Below are 21,148 nucleotides of genomic sequence, written 5' to 3' on the forward strand. Positions count from 1 at the left end.
AGGCATAGTGGGCAGGAGGTGTATGACTAAACTGAAATAGAGGGCTTTGTTTGATTAACACTTAACAAGTCCATCAATTTTTCTCAAGTAAAAATGAGCCATTTAACCCAGTTAGGGAAGCAGCCACCAGCTGGTATATAATGCGGCACTCTCTTCTCTTCTTAGCCAGAGTGACACCGCATATGGACACGTCATCGCGATTATGGTCATCACGTGTGACATGCGATGATCGGCTTTGGCACGTCCCCAAGACGAGCATACCGGAGGATCTCGAAAAAAAACATCTGTCGGCAAAAGCCACTGATTGATCAACCAATTAAATTTCAAATGGTGAATATTAGCATTGAAGAGATGATCGATATTCACACTCATTCTGTATTAAGCCTTGCCGACGTATATTTTATCCGAATACAGATGTCGCAAGCTATAGAATGAGGTGAGTTGAATATCGGCCAGGTGTAGTGCCTTGTACTCAGGTGCACTGAATGCAGGTGTGGATTACTTGGAGAATGTCCTTATTGGAGGAGGCTCCTCCAGTTGCCAGTATGCGCGTCTCTGGTTCTGCCACGCACACACAGCACAAGGACGCCTTAAGTACGGACATCCCTCGACATATGGAACAGATACATTCGTGAAAGGTTGTCTGTAAAGCGAAAGTCCGTATATCAAGCTTCATTTTTGCCATTCGCTTCGATTGCATAATTGGAGAAAGCAACTAGACTTGGTAGTCGTAGTAATGATATCACAATTAAGAATGGCAGCAAAACGTTTGCACAGAATGCCGCGCTCGTGCACGTGATTTGCTCCAGACCTCTCTCCCCTCTCTTCTGTAGATTTATTTTACGAACAAAAAAAACTCTTTGAAGCCCATGAGAATCATGATGGCAAGTGACTTGGCTTTAACTGAACAATACACGTAGTGATTTTTAAAAAAGTGTTATTAATCAGCAAATATGAAATTGTTAATATTTAGTTATTTATAAACGGAGTATATGTGTGTAAATGTAATATTAGGTTAATAATAAAGCATTATTTAATTATTTAAAAAATATCGGAATTCCCCTAAAACCGGACAGGCTATTCCGTGAATTGGTCCTGGCTTGCAGAGGTTTTACTGTATGTACCCATCCACCCGTCCATCCATTCATCAATTTGTCCATCCGTCCATAATGTATTCATCCAAACACCTGCACATCTGTACATCCATCACATGTACATTCTGCCCAGCCATCAATCCCCTCACTCCTATCTCTTTGTCCTCCCATACTAAACATCTCGTGCATTCATTTAATCTTTCTGCCCATGACAGCTTGGCCTGGTGCCACCAACGCACACGCTGGGAGCCAGAAGCTGTCCCCGGGGTTGTGCTCACACAGCTGGGGAACAACACAAGCGATACGGCACAGAGAAGAACCGCGTGGCTGTGCCATATGGCGAGGGTGCTGCTGGGAGGGTGACTCAAGAAATATTTAGCCTCTGATTATGGTTCACCCGAGGTGTTAGATGTAATGCAAGTTCTAATATCGGTATATTAAAAGTGACATGATCTGATTGCTCGATTATTTTCATGATTGCTTCCTCAAATTAATATATATGACATTGGTTTAGCTTCAGTATTCGCAGCACTACACTCTTACTGTAGGCTTTGTGGTATAGTGTGTATGAATGTGATGCTATCTTTGCATTAAGCCAAACTGACATGATCCTTTTCTACTTTTAATTACGTTAGAATTTTTTTTTACTTTTTAAAAATCAAAGTATTCATAAAACAAGTAATCATCTGATCTCTGCTAAGTAATGACAATCTTATTACATGCTGAAGATTGAGTATCAGTAATGGTAATATAAAGGATACACATTACATTTTCCCAGCACTAGTATTGCCCTGTCATTGAAATACACATTAATCTGGACTTACAATTTTCACATTTAAATAACATTTAAAAAATAAGGCAAATGGCAAATTACTGTTAGATGCTTTGTAAATTCAGATTATATTGCATTTACAATATTTGCTGTTAGATTTTTCCACCAGCCATGCCATTAAGTTATAAAACATCCACCTTGGGAGTCTTTCAATCAGTATAGCATCACACATATTGTTAAGGAAAAGACCAGGAAGATGACATTACGGAAGTACTCATGAAATCAATTCAATAGACCTTCTTTATCCAATACTAGACGTTTCTTCTTCATGCTCTGTAAAAAGTGGGTCTCCACATGTCAATCAACCAATGGAGTAAGCAGATTTATTTAGATCTACACAGCTGAGCAAAAGCAAAATTAAGAAAGAAAAAAACCACATTCGTTTCTAAAAAGAAACAAATAGCCAATTGAGACTGGGAAGAAAGCATCATCATCATAATCTAAACCCAGGATATCAGTGGTGCTGGCTCAGTGCTTTGAGATAAGCATTGAGAACTGCATGGGCCACCTGGTCAACTCAAGTAAATGTTTATCACATTCCTGCGGAGGGAGCTGGGAGGAACGTTGGGTTGCTCGGTCAATGGCCAGGGTCAATGGCCAGGGTCAACGGCGGCGTGGTGTATTCCGCAAATATGGCCAACTGTGAGGGCGGGCACAAGCCGGCGTGAGTAGGTTCAACGTTGAGTTTTATAAGGGCACCAAGGGGTGACCAGCCCCTCCCCACCCAGCCCCACCCCTCCCACCCCCCACCCAGCCCCACCCTTCCCACCCAGCCCCTCCCCACCCTCTCCACCCAGCCCCTCCTCACCCTCCCCTCTCCATCCATTTCAACCCTCCAATTTTTGGATACACGAGGGATGGACAGAATAATCCCCTGTGGGCTGGTGTAACCAGGAGGTTCCTACCAGTATGAAACCAGCTCCATGCATTCTTTTCCCCATAGCTCTCCATTTATTGATTTTAAATGAGAATCTCCTTGTTTCCTGAGTTCTCTCCTGGTTAAAAAAAACTAAACTTGATTGATCAAATACAGTGGTATATCATAGTAAATGAAATTTAGATCCCTGACAATGAGCTTCTGGCAAACAAAAATTCTAAGGAAAGTACACAATCACATAAAACTGAAAAACTGCAATGTTGCTCGTGATCAAAGTCATTTAATGTCACTGCTTGAAGCAGTTCCATCAAACATCTCCAGTAACTACTAGCAAACCAGGAGAGCTTAACCAAATTGTAATTGGTCATACAGATACAAGCAGCGTGACATTATTTGGTATCTATTAAGCAGGTACGTACACGTTTATGTGAACTACAGACACACATGGAAAGCAGCAAATGAGCTGGGATGTCAATTTTGCATATGCATCAGCTACTCCTGGGCTAAGTTTGAAACCAACGGGTCAATGTACAAGCATATTGGAGTGTACTCTGGCTTCTAATTAAAGCTCACAAGTCACACTCTGTTCCCACATTCCCAGGCCTGCACTTTTAGGACAGCGATCTTGGCTGTCTTTAGTTTTCTACTGGGAACATTGTCTCCCTCTTAATAATTCGGCCCTTCCATTGGTTTCAAACACAAGTCACCTGAGCACTGCAGTACTCCGCAAATGCAAAGCAATGCAAACTCACCGGTCTGAGCAAATGGGCCGGGCCCATCCTTGCCAGCTGCCATTGTTAGGTGACAAGGAGAGGAGCAATTAACACAAGAAGCCAATCACTGGCAAGATCTCTGCAAATGTCTGGCTCTGAGTCAACAATGATTACCCAGATTTACAGTGAACTGCAACGTTCTAAATGATTGTAGATAAAGTAAATCGTAATCATATTCTTAGGTGTTTTCGGTAAAGTCACGTAGGTAAAACATTAAAATTAATGAAAGTAAAATAAAATAAAATCACGACGTATTTTATTTTACTTTAATTAATTTTAACGTTTTACCTACGTGACTTTACCAAAAACACCTAAGAATATGAATCCTTGCAGTTACGAAAGCTTCAAATCTAGAATTAAATCGCAATCATTAATAGCTAATTAAAGCCACATTTTTAGTGATGGCATTTCTTTATCTATCCACGTTTAAATTTGGCAATCATAAAGACATGTTGATGAGAATTCTTCAAAGGTCATAAGTTAACTGACTATAACAACTGGAAAAAGCTACAGTTGTTTGGAACTATATGAATTTTTATGAAAAATTCCAGGAAGACTCAAAACTTTACATTTTAAGAGCGCCAATGAATAAACACAATGCTCAATTGTCAGTCAAATGAAGCAGACACAACACAAAATCATAATTTTCAAGTTCAGATAGCCAATAAAATGAGTAAAAAAACCTCTCCACTCAACAAGCACAAAATATAATCGTACAAACACGTTCATTATAGAGTGTATGTAAAAACAATCTGGATTTATAATCCAACTATTAACTACTATCTTTGTTTTACTTGGTAAGACCCACTGAGATATACGTCTACTTTTCAGAAGCGACCTGACCATAAATGATAGCTCAACGAAGTGTCTTATCATGTGGACATTTACAGCAGCCCAATACTCTTAAACGCATGATTCTAAATGTGGAGGGAAAAACCGGAGGAAAAATCCACAGACCATGGGCAGAACATGCAAACTCCAACGATACAAATTCATATTCTTAGGTTTTTTCGGTTAAGTCACGTAAGTAAAACATCAAAATAAAAATAAAATAAAAATAAAAATCACGACGTTTCGGAGGCAACACAAGTCTCCGTCATCAGGTGGGACCGTCACAGCCGAATTAGCTGCATCAAGTGAAGCAATGATTCAAGATGTAATCCCTTATAAGCAAGTTGAAGGGAGGTGGAGAGGGGGGGGTTGGAGAGCTTATCAGACTGTGGTAGCCAATGAATTGAAACGTATCGGGGGGGAGGAGGAGCGGTGATCAAAGACTGCACGCAGTGCTCAACACAATGAATGGAAACGTATCGGGAGGGAGGAGGAGCGGCGATCAAAGACTCCAACGATACAAGCATCAGGGTCAGCATCGAACCCACGACCTGCTGCATAGCAAGCGAGGTAATTAACATTTTGTCATTATGGTGCCCCAAGTTATTCCTAACACACATCTAAGCACGAGGGTATCTTGCAAGTGACAGAGTGGGCAGAGCCGTATTTGAATGTCCTTGATTTAAGGGGATGGGAGTCCACGAGATCCATATTCTCTTTTCGTGAGACCCGAGTGTGATATTACCGTTTAGCCTGCAGCCAAATCACCCAGAATGCAACCGATATTCTCAGATTGCACGAGCTAAGGAGGGTTCAAGCCTTGATTAATACTGTACTTCAGTCAATGGTACTTAACCGGCGCAGGCTGAAGCATGGATACCGTGCAGGAGAAATTACCTTTAAAATGACCAGCAGCCTGCTCTAGGATTATAGTGTAAAAAACGACACTGCATCCTATACTCAATCAAGATTGAGCCACATATGGGGTTCATCAGAGAGTCATCCTAACATCTTTTCATCCAGTGCCGATATTGTATGTAATATAATTTCTATATTTTGTATAATGGTCACAGCAGCCAATGGCAGAGCCAGTGGGGGGGGGGGGGGGGGGCACATGCCCCCCTATGGTCCGATCGAAATCCCTAATTTAGATCGGATCATTGGGGGTTATCTATATACATAAAAGGAAAATGTGTGAATGTGTCTGTTCAAAATGTTTAGCATACTTCCCAACATGCAATAAACTTGAAATTTGGCATGTGGGTAGTTTTCAGACTCTACACAATGCAAAACGTATAAAAATAGACTTTTGTATTTTTGGGGGGGGGGGGGGGGGGCGCAATAATGCATATATTTTGCACGGTAAATGAGCGGTGACGTCCCATCTGTGATGTCACCCGCATGCAGGAACGTTACACAGTGTGCCTGCTGACGTCACGCACCCCCCAACCCTCCGCGTCGGCCGTGTATTAATCCAAGACAAGAATCCAAGTCCCGGGGGAAGCCAGTTAGTAAAGCTAGTTAGTAATAAATCGTCATTATGCGACCCCCACTGCCACTGTGTAGCATATTATTATGTGCCAGGGACTCTATGAGATGACAGGACAATAGTCTGAGTCCATAATTGGCAATAAGTAATGGCAAAGCAGTTATAAGTGACACAGAATTGTGCGCAGTTGCGTATACGGCACACGACTTCCCTGAAGGCATTCACCTTCAGTGAGCGCGATGCCGATCACACAACGCGGTTCGAATTCGACCCTCGATCGATGGCTGCGACATCGCCGCACACGCGTCGAATAAAAAACAAGGGACAAGTCCTTACTTACTAACAACTCCTCTATCATTTTTCAATGCTGGAGGGGTTGCCCCCCCTTACCTGAAAATCATAGCTCCGCCATTGACAGTAGCTCCCATTGTTTTAAGTTTTATCCAATTATGGTGAGCTGGTGGGCCATTGTACCAAAATTCCTCCGGGAATTTTTTTTGCACAAATGTGCCTCCTTTCAAAAGTGAACAGCTACTTACCACAAATTCTTTGGCATTTTGTTTTAAGTTACCCTCATGGACATTAAGGGATGTTTAATATTGAATGATAAGTAAAGTGCAATTGGGCAGGACACGTCATGCCTAGATGGGATGATGGCATGTGGGAGTGAAAGGATGGAGTGGTCCAGAGAGAGAGATCGTCCACTGCAGTTTGATGGATATGTCCAAGCAGCTCATGCACGCCAATAGAGATTAGTCAGTGCAATGAGAACCACTGCTGTATTTTAATGGGAGACTGCCAGGAAATACTGGACATCATTGGCTTGGTCTGCGATGCGGTCTGGCCATGTCGGTATCAGAATAGAGATCCTTGAATGTATCTGTGCGGTGCTTGGAGTGCTCTCCCTCTCATGTTCGGGGTTTCCCTGGGTACTCTGGTATCCTCTCCGTTGTGTTTTTGTTTGTCTTCTGCTGTTGCTACTTTCATTGGAACAAAACGCGAGCCCGACACAGCACGCCGCACGGTTCGCGTGACCGGGTGTCGCAATCCACGGAAGATGCTCCCCCACGCATCTGGAACCATGTGGGGGGGGGGGGGGGTGAAAGATGGGGAGAGGAGGCCCACTGACCCAGCCAAGTGGGGACACCACGTCGGGGGGAGAAGATGCACGGGGAAATATAACCGACCAAATGAGGGAAACCTCGGGTAGAGGGGGAGTGGTAGGGGGAAAGGTGGAGGGGTGGAGGAAAAAGGGGGGTGGGGGGGGGATCCTCGCACACGTTAAACACTCATTCAAAACATTTCAATGCAGAACCTTCGGGAAATAGTCCTGAGTCCCAGTGAGGCATTCCTGGGTAAGGGGCATTATGATTCTCAAAGAAAAATAACATTCATTGACCAAAAACATATTCTACAACAGAGACACATGACTTGAACTAAATATAAAGCATATTAAAATGGGGGTTAAAACGTTGTTGGTTGCAGTTATAGGTATTACGCAGGTATTGTTAGTTGCTGAAGTTTACATTCTGACTCTGGGAAAGCATGCCTTAGTATAAAAGTTGTCTCTGGCTGTGCTCATTGCCATGGGTTTCTCCTCTGGTCGGTGCACTGCGGGTAGAGTACTCAGACAATATCAGGTGGTTGTGAGTTTAAAACCCAATTGAGGGTCCACTCAGCACACCATCTCTCAGTGGTCAACACATGAAGCACCACTTTGCGGAATGTCAACGTTGGTCATACTGTGGTGAAACTGTTCCACGTTATGAGAGAAATGTGGATTTTACCTACTCGTCTAGAATTATTTGACTCGGGATATGTTTGACTTGGATTTGACCTCTCTCCACTCCAGGCTGAAGGAGCATGTACCCTGGTGCATGCCCCTTATTAGTGACCACTCCCGCCAATACTCTATCTATCCTGGAAAACTCCGTGACTCACGGCTCCGTCGAGCCAGACTTTTGTCTCGACACGGTCTGCCGAGAACCAAGCCGTGTTGTCCGCAAAGGCTAAGGTGTGATGCGTTGGCGATAATTAGCGGCGCTAATGGCGGAGGCCTTCAGGTTTCCATGGCCGACATTAACCACCAAGCTGCCGTCAAAATCCACCGGATTAGCAGAAACATAAAAGCCCCCCAAATGCATTAACACTCCGTTTATCATTGTCTGCCGTGAGCGTCATGCTATTCCCATAGACGGGCGATTCTGTCATCTTCCAGCTCACACACGTGCTATTTACTTTATTAATTGCCCGATAAATGGGGAAATAGTAGTGAGGAGCCTAACGCTGTTGTGATAAAGCACTTTGATGGACTGCTTCTGGCTCAATGTCTCCACACTTGGGGGCCTAAAGGCGAGAGACCTATGGGGGAACAACCTGTAGGTTTAATGAATGATGAAATATCTCAACCTTGTGAAAACAAAAAATAAACACGACAAATAATGATCTCTGTATTCAGCCGGCATAGGAAACAAGACATTTATTACAACACGTGCTTTTAATAGGGCAAAACAAACATGAAACAAAAATCCTCCACAACTAAAAATTCCCCTTCAGATAAATCTCTGTATGCAAGCAATAATAATAGAATAATTTACAGCCCTTTGTCCATTCACTGCTGGATGAAGGCCTCTTCACATCCTAATGAATTGATTGACAGAATTTCACCATTCGGGCAGTGCAGGCTGATGATGTACGTATGTTTATCTTCTTTCGCACCGTACATAGCCAACCGTCCTAATCGGAGGTGCAGGGAAAGGATCAGGAGGCTCAGGACCGGTTCTGATATGACTCGCCACTGATGTTCGCTGTGGCCGGGAGTGAATCCGGCGAGTTAGCTTCGCCGGATTCACAGCGCAGTGCATGAACTTCCGCGACACCAATCCTCCCATGTAAACATTTCAAGGGTAAATTGTCACCACATACGCTGATGTCTCTATATTTTAAGAAAAGCCACTCATCTGGCAATGAAGATCTGGTCACTGAAAGAAAAAAAAAGGAATAACATTGTGGGCTCACGAAAGCAGCGCTTTAGGTTGGCGGGCTCCGCAACATTTTGACAAGAGCAGAGAGGGCCTCGTTTCGTGGCGGCTGCGCAGTGGCGGTGATAACAGCGAGTGCTGCCGTGCTCTTTTCTCGTAAACGGCCTCAAGACGTCGGACCCCGGCGCACTTACAGAGATCTCTCCCAAGTGGCCCCATCCAATTGGAACACGGGGCCAAACACACACAACAAAGCATCGACTGGTGATGCGTACGACGAGAAGCTTGTTAAGATCCCATGAGCCACTGTTGCTGCTACCAACACTTTCACGCTTCTATGAAAGGCTGCAGGAGATGCTGTCAGGCAAAAAATATATATAAATAATTAAAGACCTAGGTTTCACAGCCAATGTTAAGATTCTAATAGGTTATTTTGTGAGGCCATAATGATCTGGCCAGTATTGTGTCGTTAAGTTACCCCACCAACCGATACAGCCACGCAAATTAAATTGTCACGCGGTGTAATAGCATTTAACATGCCAAATTATTATTGTTTCAGCTCACCGGTAAGTGAAAAAACAATCCTGACAACTCAATGTAGCAATTAGATATTTCCATTGATTGGATGTGAGAATCGTTGCTCAACTTACCGGTGAGCTGAAACGATAATAATTTGCACATGAAACCCTTACATAAGGCGGCAATTGCATAAGTCGGGCGGTGGAGGGTCTTAACGACACAAAATTTGTCAGATCATTACGTGGTCGAACCCCACATTTTTTTTTACTGAATCAGTAATGAAAGAGACGAGTATTTTAAAGGCACAATCCAGCACTTTATCTTGTTCCTGCTCGATTGTTCATGACACCATTGAGAGCTTTTCTTCCTTCCAAGCACGTGAGGTGGTAGGCAATGACCTGGCAATGTGCGTGGGTCGTGCTGAATGGCACTTGCAGTTAACGGGCAAGTGACCTTTGCCTTGCCTTGTTGTGCCAGATTGGAATTCCTACGAACTCGAGAAGCTGCAAGAGTAGGAAAACTCGCACTCACAATTACACCCGAAAAAAGAAGAATTCCCCTACGTATCTGAATTCAAGAGTCAATACATTTTAGTTTCATGCATATATTTTAAAAACTGCCTCACCCAAGGCCTTATTTTGAAAACAAATGAGGCTCACGGATTTTGGCACGAACAGACCAAGTCAATTAAGCATACAAATGCTAAAACCCGGCGTATGCGTGGTAAAGATAAACGCACAATGAGAAACATTCCTAAAAGGTGGCCCATGGGGCAAAGAACGCCATACAGTACGCGAGAAATAGGAGGCAACGACAAATGAATGCCACTGTTCACCCCTCCACCCTTACAACCTCCACAGCCAGAATGGTAAATAAACATCTGGTGCAGTGGAATAACAAATAAAATGAAGTGATTAGTAGCTGGAAGAAAGACAGAGTGAGGAAGAAAAAAACCCTTTGTGTGCTTCTAAGAAAATCCCAGCAGAAGATTAGAGCTGGCTTTGATGAGTTCAACGAGTGAGTGACCAATAACAGAGGTTCCTCACCCCCAGATACGGCCGTCCCTCTGTCCTGGGAACATCTCAATCTGTTCCTCTCAGACCTTGGTCTGTTGACACCTCATGGGAGGACCATGTGCCTCGTTTAAAGAAGAAGAAGAATAAAAAAAAACGTTAGCCAAACAAACCACCGGGGGCTCTGAAGCTGCATGCAGCGACCGATACGAGGCTGGCATTCCCAGAACGATGCAGAATGGGAGGCAGGCTGGCGGGGACATCAAACACCCCGCTGCGTTGCAAGATGCCGCTGCTGTCTCCCTTTAAACAGCGTCGCACTTTCAAGCGAATGCAGCAGCGGTGGTGCCGTGGCGGAGGCCCCGCTGATGCTTGTTCACACCATGTGGTCTCGCAAACAATGCACGGAGCAGGTGCTGCCAAGACGACCGCGCCGCGTGTTCTGCACGTGAAAGAGCAGTGGGCGGTAAAGCAACTTCGCCGTGTTATTCTTTTTTTATCGAGCACCTCGGTTGCCATTATGCGTTTTATTTGATGCGATATTTCTCCGAGCCATCAGCCGTTGCGAGCACTTTGGGGCGCCATGCTGGCGAGACGTTAGTTACCTCGCCTGGTATGCAAGTTGTCGTGGGTTCGATCCCGACCCTGATGCACAGATATTTGGAGTTTGCATGTCTGTCTCCCCGTGGTCGCGTGGATTTTAATCAGGGTCCTCCGTTTGTTTCCCTCCACAATTAGAAACATGAGTTTAGAGTATTTGGCTGCTATACATTTCCACGTGATAAGCCACTTCGTTAAGCTATCATTTGTGGCCAGGTCATTTCTAAAAAAGAGCCACATAGCTTGTTGGGCCTGACCTGGTAAAAAAAAACATTAATCCTAGATTAATGTTTTAGTGCTTGTTGTTTGTAAGGTCATTTGAAATATGAAGACAAGGTCTTCGATATTACGGGGCTCCTGTTAAAACAAAAGCTGAAGATAATATCCCCCCAGACATCTTGAATTGAAGCAAACATGCAGTTTATGTTATTTAATTTTAAAACAATTGATTGATACGTGAACTCAGTGCCTTATTTGTATGCATGCAATGGATTCATAAAAATGTGAGTGCTATATTACATATTTCAATTAAATCAATGACCTTCAGCTACAACTACATGCATGCGAAGGTCTCTATAATATGCAAATTAGGCTGAGGCAAGCTTGGGGTCAAGTGAGCTTCATTGCAGTAGCGCCAAGGCAGCCCAAATTGAGTACCACATGCAGTGTATGCAAACAGCAGCTGTCCAGTGGAGACTGGTCTGAAAACATGGAAATATGAATTTTGTTAAAGTCTAAGAATGGCTTCGGGACACCTTGGAGATGCGTCCTTAGTTGTGCTGAGCCCAAACTGTCAATGTCTTTGTATCACCCTCCCAAGTTGATTCGCACATTCCTTTCTGAATGTTCCTTTCGGTGGTGTGCGCTCGTTCTGAGCGGATTTTGACATTTGGTGACTTCAATACACATGTCGATGCCCAATATAAACCTCTTCAAAGGGATATTTTGGACATCTTGTGTTTAGTTTGTTGAGCTTCGCCCGCACCTCCGATTAGCAAGCTTGGCTATGTACGGGGCGAAAGAAGTTCAACATACATATATCCTGAACTCTTGTGGCTTCATCCAGAACGTTAATATAACCACTCGCTCTGGTGGACACACTTTAGACCTGGTGTGTTCTCTTAGGCTCTCTCTCAATAACTGAACTAACTTCATCTGGACCCAGGAATTTCTGATCATTCACTGGTTCTTTATTGATGTCCCTCTGCTCCCTCCTGGTCTGTCCACTAAACACAGAATGTCATTCTGCAAAATTACATCCATTCCTCCATCTCTAAAAGAGGAGCTCTCACGTTCTCCCCTCGTTCAGACGTGCCACTTCCCTGTTGAGGAGGCTGCTCAATTATATAACTCTGCTTTTTCAAATATCGTTGATCGTCCGGCTCCTCTCCCAACTCGCTCGATCTCTTCTGAACGAATGCATTATAAGGTCGCACTCATTACACACAAAGTGCTTGCCACAAATTAACCAAAATACCTTGCTTGATCTCGTCAAGGAGCATAAACCATCATGCAAACTCCGGTTATTCTCGCAGCAGCTTTTGGCTAACCATTGAACAAAGACGGTCACAGCATCACGTGCTTTCAGATGCGCTTCTGCGGCGATCTGGAATGCTCTTCCTTCCAATATTAGGAAGCCATTGGAACTATACGCTTTTAAATCTAGAATGAAAACTCATTTATTTAGAACAGTGACGTGCGGTGAGGTCAATGGCTGGGGAGGCACTGGCGAATGTCAGAGCCAGATTCAGGGGGGCGTGGCCTCACTGAGGGGGGGCATGGCCTCACTGAGGAGGGGGCGTGGCCTAACGGTGGGGGCGTGTTAGATACGTCCCCCTCAGTGAGGCAGATGTGATAGCTGCCTCCCCTGGTGCTTTTTCATTGCAGTTTCATGACGAGACGAGCGAGCCTCAATATCTTTATACACAAATGTGAAATAAGTTACCAGGAGTATGGAAGGCGAGGACATGAAATGAAGTGGTCTACAAACATTACATTGGTGACATACTGAGATAGTAACAGGCACGCGCTTATTGCCCGCACTCCATCCAGTTACTGAGGGGTTGCACAATCAGAGGGGAGGCTGAGCGCGTCACTGCCTCACCTCTCGTCTCTTCCTGTATTTGCAGCGGAGCTCCGCAAATTTGGCGATTTTGACTATAAAAATTATTGGAATCGTACATAAATTACATTTATAACACAGATCAGTGGGAAAATCTAATTTTTTTTTCTTTCGTAACAGCTACTTTCATTGGAGTATGACAGGCGAGGCTCTGCCTCCCCTGACTGCACGTTCCTGCTTTAGAACTGCTGTTTGTGTTTTGTTGTCCTCCCACACCTCTGATTAGCACAGCTGGCTATGTACGGTGCGAAAGAAGTTCAACATACATGATCACCCCTCGCCATGGTACACTACTGATCTGAGGCTACAAATATCCGCTGTCCGCAGAGATGAACGTGCATGGATGAAGTCTCGTCTCACCATTCATCACCAGCTTCATACCTGTTCCAACAACATCTCACTGGGCTAAATCATCCTATGTTGCTGGTAGCATTGCGATAAGCAAGAATAATCCCCGAGACCTTATTCTCTCCCATCAGCCATCTTCTGAATAATGCATCACCATTTGAGGAACGCATGTCCACTATCCATTCCCAATTAATATACAGTAAACCCTTGGATTGCGAGCATAATTCGTTCCGGAAACGTGTTTGTAATCCAAAGCACTCGTATATCAAAGCACTCGTATATCAGTTGTGATCACGTGATACTCGGCAGACAATACGAGTACTACTCGTATTGCAAGACCTCGCTCGTTTACCAAATTCATATTTATTTAAAATGTGTGCTCGTCTTGCAAAACACTCACAGACCAATTTACTCGCAATCCAAGGTTATACTGTACAGGGTGTTTAAAAAAAGATGGACCCGATTTGAAATCGCTATATCTCTGCAACCACGAACCGCCCATGAATGAATCTCTTACCACTTGAAAGGGTGGGGTATAGAGTTTCAAATGATTACCGCTAGATGCCTCTCCCAGCGCACAAACAGCTCCTAGCCTCAGTCATTCGCAAGATGGTGACCCCGCAACACAAGGGGCGTTTTGCGTTCTGCAGTTCAGCAAGACTGAATCCGTAATTGCGGTGCAGCGTGTGTTTCAACGGCGTTTTGGCATTGATCCGCCAATGTCAAAAAGCATTCGTCGTTGGTACCGACAATTTGAGGTAACAGGCTGTTTATGTAAGGGAAGAGCACAGGGCGACCATGCACCTCGGAGGAAAACGTGAAAAGAGAGGCGTTTGGGACGAATGCAACTATCGTCTCGATGTTGTCCGTACAGCAGGTGGAGGGCACATAGAGCATTTATAAAATGGTTAGTAAAACTTGATAACTCATTAAACCGTTTTGAATTTTTCGTGTAATTGTAACATGCTGCTATCGTGAAATATACTGCTTTGAAATTGGGTCCTTCTATTTTAAACACCCTGTATGTCCCCCTGATTTCCCTTCCATGTGATCTGCCTCCCGTCCGGTTCGAGGGCGCTATGTGTTGATTAAGTTCCCCGCAATCACAACTTCCAGACAACCCACTTTGATTGGTGATGCCTGACCCACCTGTTGCCCATTGGATCACTTCCCTCCCCTAGACTTTTACAAGATAACTTTTCTGCATTGCGGCCATTTGTACTTGGTCTCTTGCGACCGGTACGGTCCCCAACACTTTTATGATGGCTGCAGTCACCCCGAAGCTTCCCAACAACTCACAACCAATGTCCAACGTGCTGTGGCCCCTCGCTTTCACCAGCATCTGGCCCCTTTCAATCGGGATTCAGGGCCGTGCACAGCACTAGGACAGCTCTTGTGAGGGTGACCAACGATTTATTGCTGTCAGTGGATAAGGGGCAAGGCCAGTGTCCTCATCCTGCTTGACCTCAGTGCCGTGTTTGATAACATTGACCATGGGGTCCTTCTTGAGCGATTAAAATGCTCGCTTAATGGAGATTTCTGGTTCTACTTTGCAGTGGTTTCGCTCTGATATTGAGAAACGCATGCACTGTCACAATGGACGACTTAAAATCTCCAATCATACTGGTTCATTGCGGTGTCCCGCAGGGATCTGTACTTGGTCCCCTCACTATTCAATGTCTACATTGCGCCTTTGGGCACTCTGTTACAACATTTGGGCTCATCACAGTTATGCTGATGACATGCAAATGTACGTCCGGTTCGGCTCTGACTTTGCGATGGCAGCTTCTGCACTGTCTACATCATTAAAATTAGTGAACTCTTGGGTGCAGCAAATTTTATTTGACGAATATGCCGACAAACTGAGGCGATATTCATTGGCTCCCCTCTACAGTTATCTAAAATCGGTTCTTCACGTCTGTCAGTAGACGGTCATGATGTCTGCCCATCACAGGCAGTCAGAAATCTTGGTGTTCAGCTTGACCAGTGCCTGTCCTTTGAGGCACATCTAGGGTGGTTAGAATTTCGTTTTTCTACCTTATAAATATTGCCCAGCTGCATCAATGCCTGTCACCTAATGACTTGGAGAGACCGGTCCATGCTTTTGTGTTCGCCCGACTTGATTCTTCAATGTATTACTGTTTTGGATTTTGAGAAAGGTGCTGGGTAGACTCCAGCTTGTTTAGAATGCCGCTGCTAGAGTCGTTACGCACACACCGTTCAGCAAGTACATCACACAAATGCTCTCTTACCTTTACACTGGCTACCAGTCAAATTTGGAGTGGACTATATGATCCTGCTGCTGACCTACAAGGCAGGGGCGGAGCCAGTGGGGGGGGGGGGGGGGGGCTGGGGTGGCACGTGCCCCCCCAATGATTTGATCGAAATCCCTAATTTCGATCGGATCATTTGGGTTTATTAGTAATAAATCAGCATTTTGCGACCCCAACTGCCACTGTGTAGCATATTATTATGTGCCAGGGACTCTATGAGATGATAGGACAATAGTCTGAGTCCATAATTGACAATAAGTAGCGGCAAAGCAGTTATAAGTGACTCAGAATTGTGCGCAGTTGCGTATACAGTACACGACTTTCCTGAAGGCATACCTTCAGCGAGCGCGATGCCGATCACACATGGTTCGAATTCAACCCTCGATCGATGGCTGCAGAGTCATTTGCCAGAGCGTCCTCCAGCTCAGCGTCACCGTTCGCGATCTCCTGACCCTTCGTCTTCAATGGCGGCAGCTGATGAATCGGAAGCAGAAACGCTAGCCAACTCCCCGCCTCCAGCGCCATTGCCCGAAGGAGTGTGCGTCGTCGATAGGGATCCTGGGACGAGACCCGCCATTTCAGCGTACGATCCGAACAGTGTCAACGAGATCCGTCGTTCGCACCTGATGCAGGGCCGGTTCGTTCCACGCCCCCAGTTAGTCGGATGGCAGCATGTACCCGTCAAAGATGATGGGGTGAAAAAAGCGCCGCCCGCAGCCATCGTGGTTTGAGACGTACGATTGGCTCGAAGACTAGTTCCACACCGAGTCGGTATACTGCTTCCCATGCTTCCTCTTCACGTCCCGCAATCGCTCGGACGCATTCGTCTCAGACGGGTTCTCGGCCGGGAATAAGGTGGGTGGCCGCAATTGCTGCCTTCTCCAACATCAAGGCGGCGTGCAGTCACTCCACAACCAGGCGATACAGAAGGCCAGAGACATGATGAACACGGAGATGCACATCATCACAGGCAAGCATGGCCTGGAGAAGCAGACGGCCTAGGCGATCGCCGACGATCGGACTCGGATGGAGGGATCAGTCGATGCGATTCGATTCCTGATGAAGCAGGGGCTGGCCTGCCGGCGGCACAATGAGTCGGACGAGTCGCTCAACCGCAGCAACTTCCTCGAGCTGCTTCAGTTCCTGTGCAAACGCAACGTCGAGCTGGCCCGCGTCGCGCTCGACAACGCCCGGCAAAACGCCATCATGATTAGTCCTGACATCCAGAAGGACATCATCCACGCCCACTCCCAGATCTTCTGAAAGCTCCTCGATGATGAACAAGCCGACGCCTTCTACTACATCATGGCGGATGAGACGCGCGATGCGAGCAAGAAGGAGCAACTGGCCATTGTTAACTGCTACATTGAGATCAAGACTGGCGTGCCGCGTGAGCGTCTCGTCGACCTGAAGCATGTCACCGACACGTGCGCCCCCATGCTCCACGATTCCATTGTCGAAATGCAGACCAATCGCGGTCGCCCAATCGCCAACTGCCGTGGGCAGGCCTACAATGGCACGTCCAATATGAGCAGCGAGATCAATGGCCTGCAAGCCCTGATCAAGCAGCTGAACGATTTTTCCTATTACGGGCACTGCTGGACACACAAGCTCCAACTCAAGCTGGTTGCTGCTTGCAAGGATGGCGTCTCTGACATCGGCCTGTTCTTCACATTGGTCAATGACATCATCAATGTGGCGACGAGCTCCTGCAAGCGCAACGACTATCTCATCGACACGCAGAAGAAGATCGTGCTGGAGATGATCAACGAGCTGCTAGTTGAGACGGGCCGTGGTCTGAATCAGGAGATGGCGTTGGTGCGCCCAGGCGAAACACGCTGGTCGTCGTTCTGGCGCGTGCTGCGTCGCTTGATCGACATGTTTGGTGCGACAATGCAAGTCATCCAACATATGGAGATGGATGGCAGCAAGTTGGAGCAGCGGGTAGAGGCGACGCGCCTTCTCGATGGCATGTGCACGTTCAAGTTTGTGTTCATCTTGCACCTAATGGAGAAGATGCTGCTTATCACGCATGACCTGTCGCAGGCGCTGCAAACGAAGGACCAGGACATCGTCAATGCATTGCGGTTGGTCGATGGAGTCGTTGATGTGCTGACAGAGATGCGCGTTACCTGCTACGACGACCTGCTCCACAAGGTGCAGCAGTTCTGTGAGACCCACAAGATCGAGGTGCCCGATATGACCGACAACTTCATCTGACCTGGCCGGCCTCGTCGTGATGGGCACATGAACACCAATGATCATGTTTTCTGTATCGACCTGTTTTACGCAGCCATCGACAAGATGCGGGCCAAGTTCGCCTACAGATTCAGTGCCGAGTCGGTGGAGATGCTCCGCCTAGCAGCATGTATCTCTCCACGCAAGCAGTTCGCCTCATTGAATGTCGACAAGCTCGTGGAGCTGGCCCGCAAGTTCTACATGATCGACTTTCCTGACGTCGACCTAATGCTTCTCGATCAGCAGCTGGTCCACTTCGGCAGGGAGATTATAGAAGGACGAGCTATTGAAGAATGTGGGCACGCTCCCTGAACTATCGGTCATGCTGGTGCAGACCGGCCGGGCCACGGCCGGCTACCACCTTGTATACCGATTGCTGCGGCTGATACTGACATTGTCGGTGGCGACAGCCATGGCTGAGTGCGTCTTCAGCGTCCTGAAAATCATCAAGACGCGTTTGCGCACCGCAATGGGCTCCGACTACCTCAATGACGCCATGCTGCTGTATGTCGAGACGAAGACTGCTGCAACAGTGACGAACGATCAAATCATGTCATACTTCCAGGCCATGTGCCATCGCCGCACACGCGTCAAATAAAAATCAAGGGACAAGTCCTTACTTACTAACAACTCCTATCATTTTTCATTGCTGGAGGGGTTGCCCCCCCCTACCTGAAAATCCTGGCTCCGCCATTGACAGCAGCTCCCATTATTTAAAGTTTTATCCAATTATGGTGAGCTGGTGGGCCATTGGACCCAAATTCCTCAAGGCACTCAATGAGTTAGCCCCACAATATTTACAGGAGCTAATCCGTTTTCATATCCAACAAGGTCACTGAGATCGTTGGATCGCCGTCTTCTAAGCACTCTGGGGTCAAGCCTCATTTCCTGGGGTGATCGGACTTTTGTCAGTGCAGCTCCAAATCTTTGGAACGCTTTGCCTTTACTAATAAGACAATCAAAATCGTTAGATATATTTAAGTCTGTATTGAAAACTCACCTCCTTAAACTGTTCGTTACCCCCTTAGTTCTGGCCATATACCCAGGTTCTGCTCATTTCCTGCTTTTCATACATGGACGCATTGGGATCTACGGATAAAATGTGCCTTAAAAATGTATTTATTTTAAAAGTCAACGTTCGTAATGAGAATACGAGGACATCCAGATGTGTATGGTGCTGGCCAAGCTGCCATCTCATGTGCCATGGTAGCTATAACATGTGCTCACTATCACACTTGTAATGGTTTGCCATGTTCCGGTTCTGGAGAAGCTGTCATTATTTATTTTTTATTATGATGACTAACAACACTTGCCCCCACAGTCTATAATGCTAAATGGGGTATCTTTGACGTTGTTGCATGTATTATGTAAAAACCGAAACCGCAAGCATGCACAAATTGTACTCAACCCGTGGATGTATGGTAGCGTCTACTAAATTAATTGAACAGGCAGGTTGGTGGCCTTTGTGCAATTGAACCGCCCGTGCACTCAATAGCTGCATTATTGAGCCAAATTCTGAACATGGCATGCCGCTAAACTAACGGCGACAGGGCAATGCTATGAAAGTCCACAGTCTGCCTACTTCACTACGGTATGGGCACACAGAGTGAATAAAATGGAACTTTTAAAACAAAATTTGCTCTGGAGTCATCGGAGCGCTGAAAGGTCTTAGGGGCCATCTATTTAGTACGTACGCATGGACGGGGGAGGGGGGGTTAACCCAAATGCGTACGCTTGCGTATATGGGGGGTCTACTGACAATGTACGTACAGCATAGGAAACGGGGGTGGGGGGGGTGAAGCCTCGATAATAATGTGTCTACATTGGCCTTCAAATGAGTTAGATAGTCCGGCGATGGACTATCTGTTTGCTTAAACACGTTAATATTATCAATCCTTGATCGTTTCTGCGTGGATTAAATATCGGCCGTTCTATAGGATTTAGGGGGGGGGGGGGTGCGTCAAGCGTACGTACGCAGGTGGAGGGGGGTGTAAAAAGTACGCGTGTGTACAGGGAGGGGGGGGAGGGGTCAAGTTTTGATAGATTTTTGCGTACCTACTAAATGGATGGCTCCTTAGATACGACTTGGCGCAGGCAAAAAGAGCGATGGTGGCCATGTGGGTTCCTTTTCTCGATGTCACAGGCCGGGACTGCCCAGAGACCACTACATTCTACTTGGTGCCTGCTACTTTGTGCACTCGGTAGCAAGTGCATCAGAATGAGAATATGTATTTGTAATGGAGGAATCCGATGAGCTATAAAGGGACCATCCATAAATGACGTCACGCGATTTTGTACGATTTTTGACCACCCCCCCCTCGTCACACGGCGTCACAAAAAGTCAGACCCCCCCCTCAAATATGACGTCACAAAGCTCTGCCCCCACCCCCCAAAAAATAAAACATGCTTCAAATCGCTTTAAACCATTGTCATTGTAGTGTGTATATAATGTGGCATGGACTTTGATGTTGTTGGAGAAAACATTTATTAAAAAGTCTATTTAAGTAGAACGTGTTGTCTATATTTATTTAAAGTTGCGAATTTTGATGTGACGTCACATTTCTCAACTCCCCCCCCCTCGTCACACATCGTCACAAATGTCTGATCCCCCCCCTAGGTGCGTGACGTCATTTATGAACGTTACAACGATACAAAAAGACGATAGTGCATTGGAGAATAATGGTATCTTGAAGACACATGGATATATATTTTGCGTGCATCTTAAACTGTATTTTTATCATTATATGTATATATTTGAATATGTGATATGTAACTTTGATGTGGTCTAGGACTGATGTTGTTGTTGTTTTGTTGCCTTGCCCCAAGCTTGCATTTAGTCTAGGGAAATTGGCGGGAATGTATGCACTTATATAATGTGCACTTATATACTTAAAATGTATTTACTTTTCGTGACTTGCTTACATTTTATATACTTAGCACCCCGATCGTTTTTTGTATTGTTTGCTGTTGCAACTTGCTGACCCGCCCCTATTGGACATCTGTTAAAAAGAGCTTTATAGCTCATCGGATTCCTCCAGGATACATAAAGATTCCGATTCTGAAGATAAGAGGATGTGAAGGCATAGTTTGGAAATCACAACTTTTTAAATTAAGAACCCTATATTATTATATTCCAATTTTCATTTGGTAGCTCTATG

General features: G+C 45.7%; 1 protein-coding gene across 4 annotated transcripts in view; it reads right to left on the bottom strand.

The window, feature by feature from the left end:
• XYLB (xylulokinase) overlaps positions 1 to 21,148 on the bottom strand; it is a 145,750-nt gene that overhangs the window by 33,568 nt on the left and 91,034 nt on the right. For 3 of the 4 annotated variants that reach the window (XM_061556964.1, XM_061556962.1, XM_061556965.1), the window contains 2 exons: positions 3,556 to 3,591; positions 503 to 561 (listed from right to left, as the gene is read on the bottom strand). In XM_061556964.1, coding sequence (XP_061412948.1) covers positions 503 to 561; positions 3,556 to 3,591 — 95 coding nt within the window. The remainder of the gene's footprint in view (positions 1 to 502; positions 562 to 3,555; positions 3,592 to 21,148) is intronic. The other variant, XM_061556963.1, reaches the window with a different exon arrangement.

The sequence above is a fragment of the Lethenteron reissneri genome, chromosome 23, assembly GCF_015708825.2.
Source record: "Lethenteron reissneri isolate LAM-NWPU_2019-01 chromosome 23, ASM1570882v1, whole genome shotgun sequence".
Classification (NCBI taxonomy): domain Eukaryota; kingdom Metazoa; phylum Chordata; class Hyperoartia; order Petromyzontiformes; family Petromyzontidae; genus Lethenteron; species Lethenteron reissneri.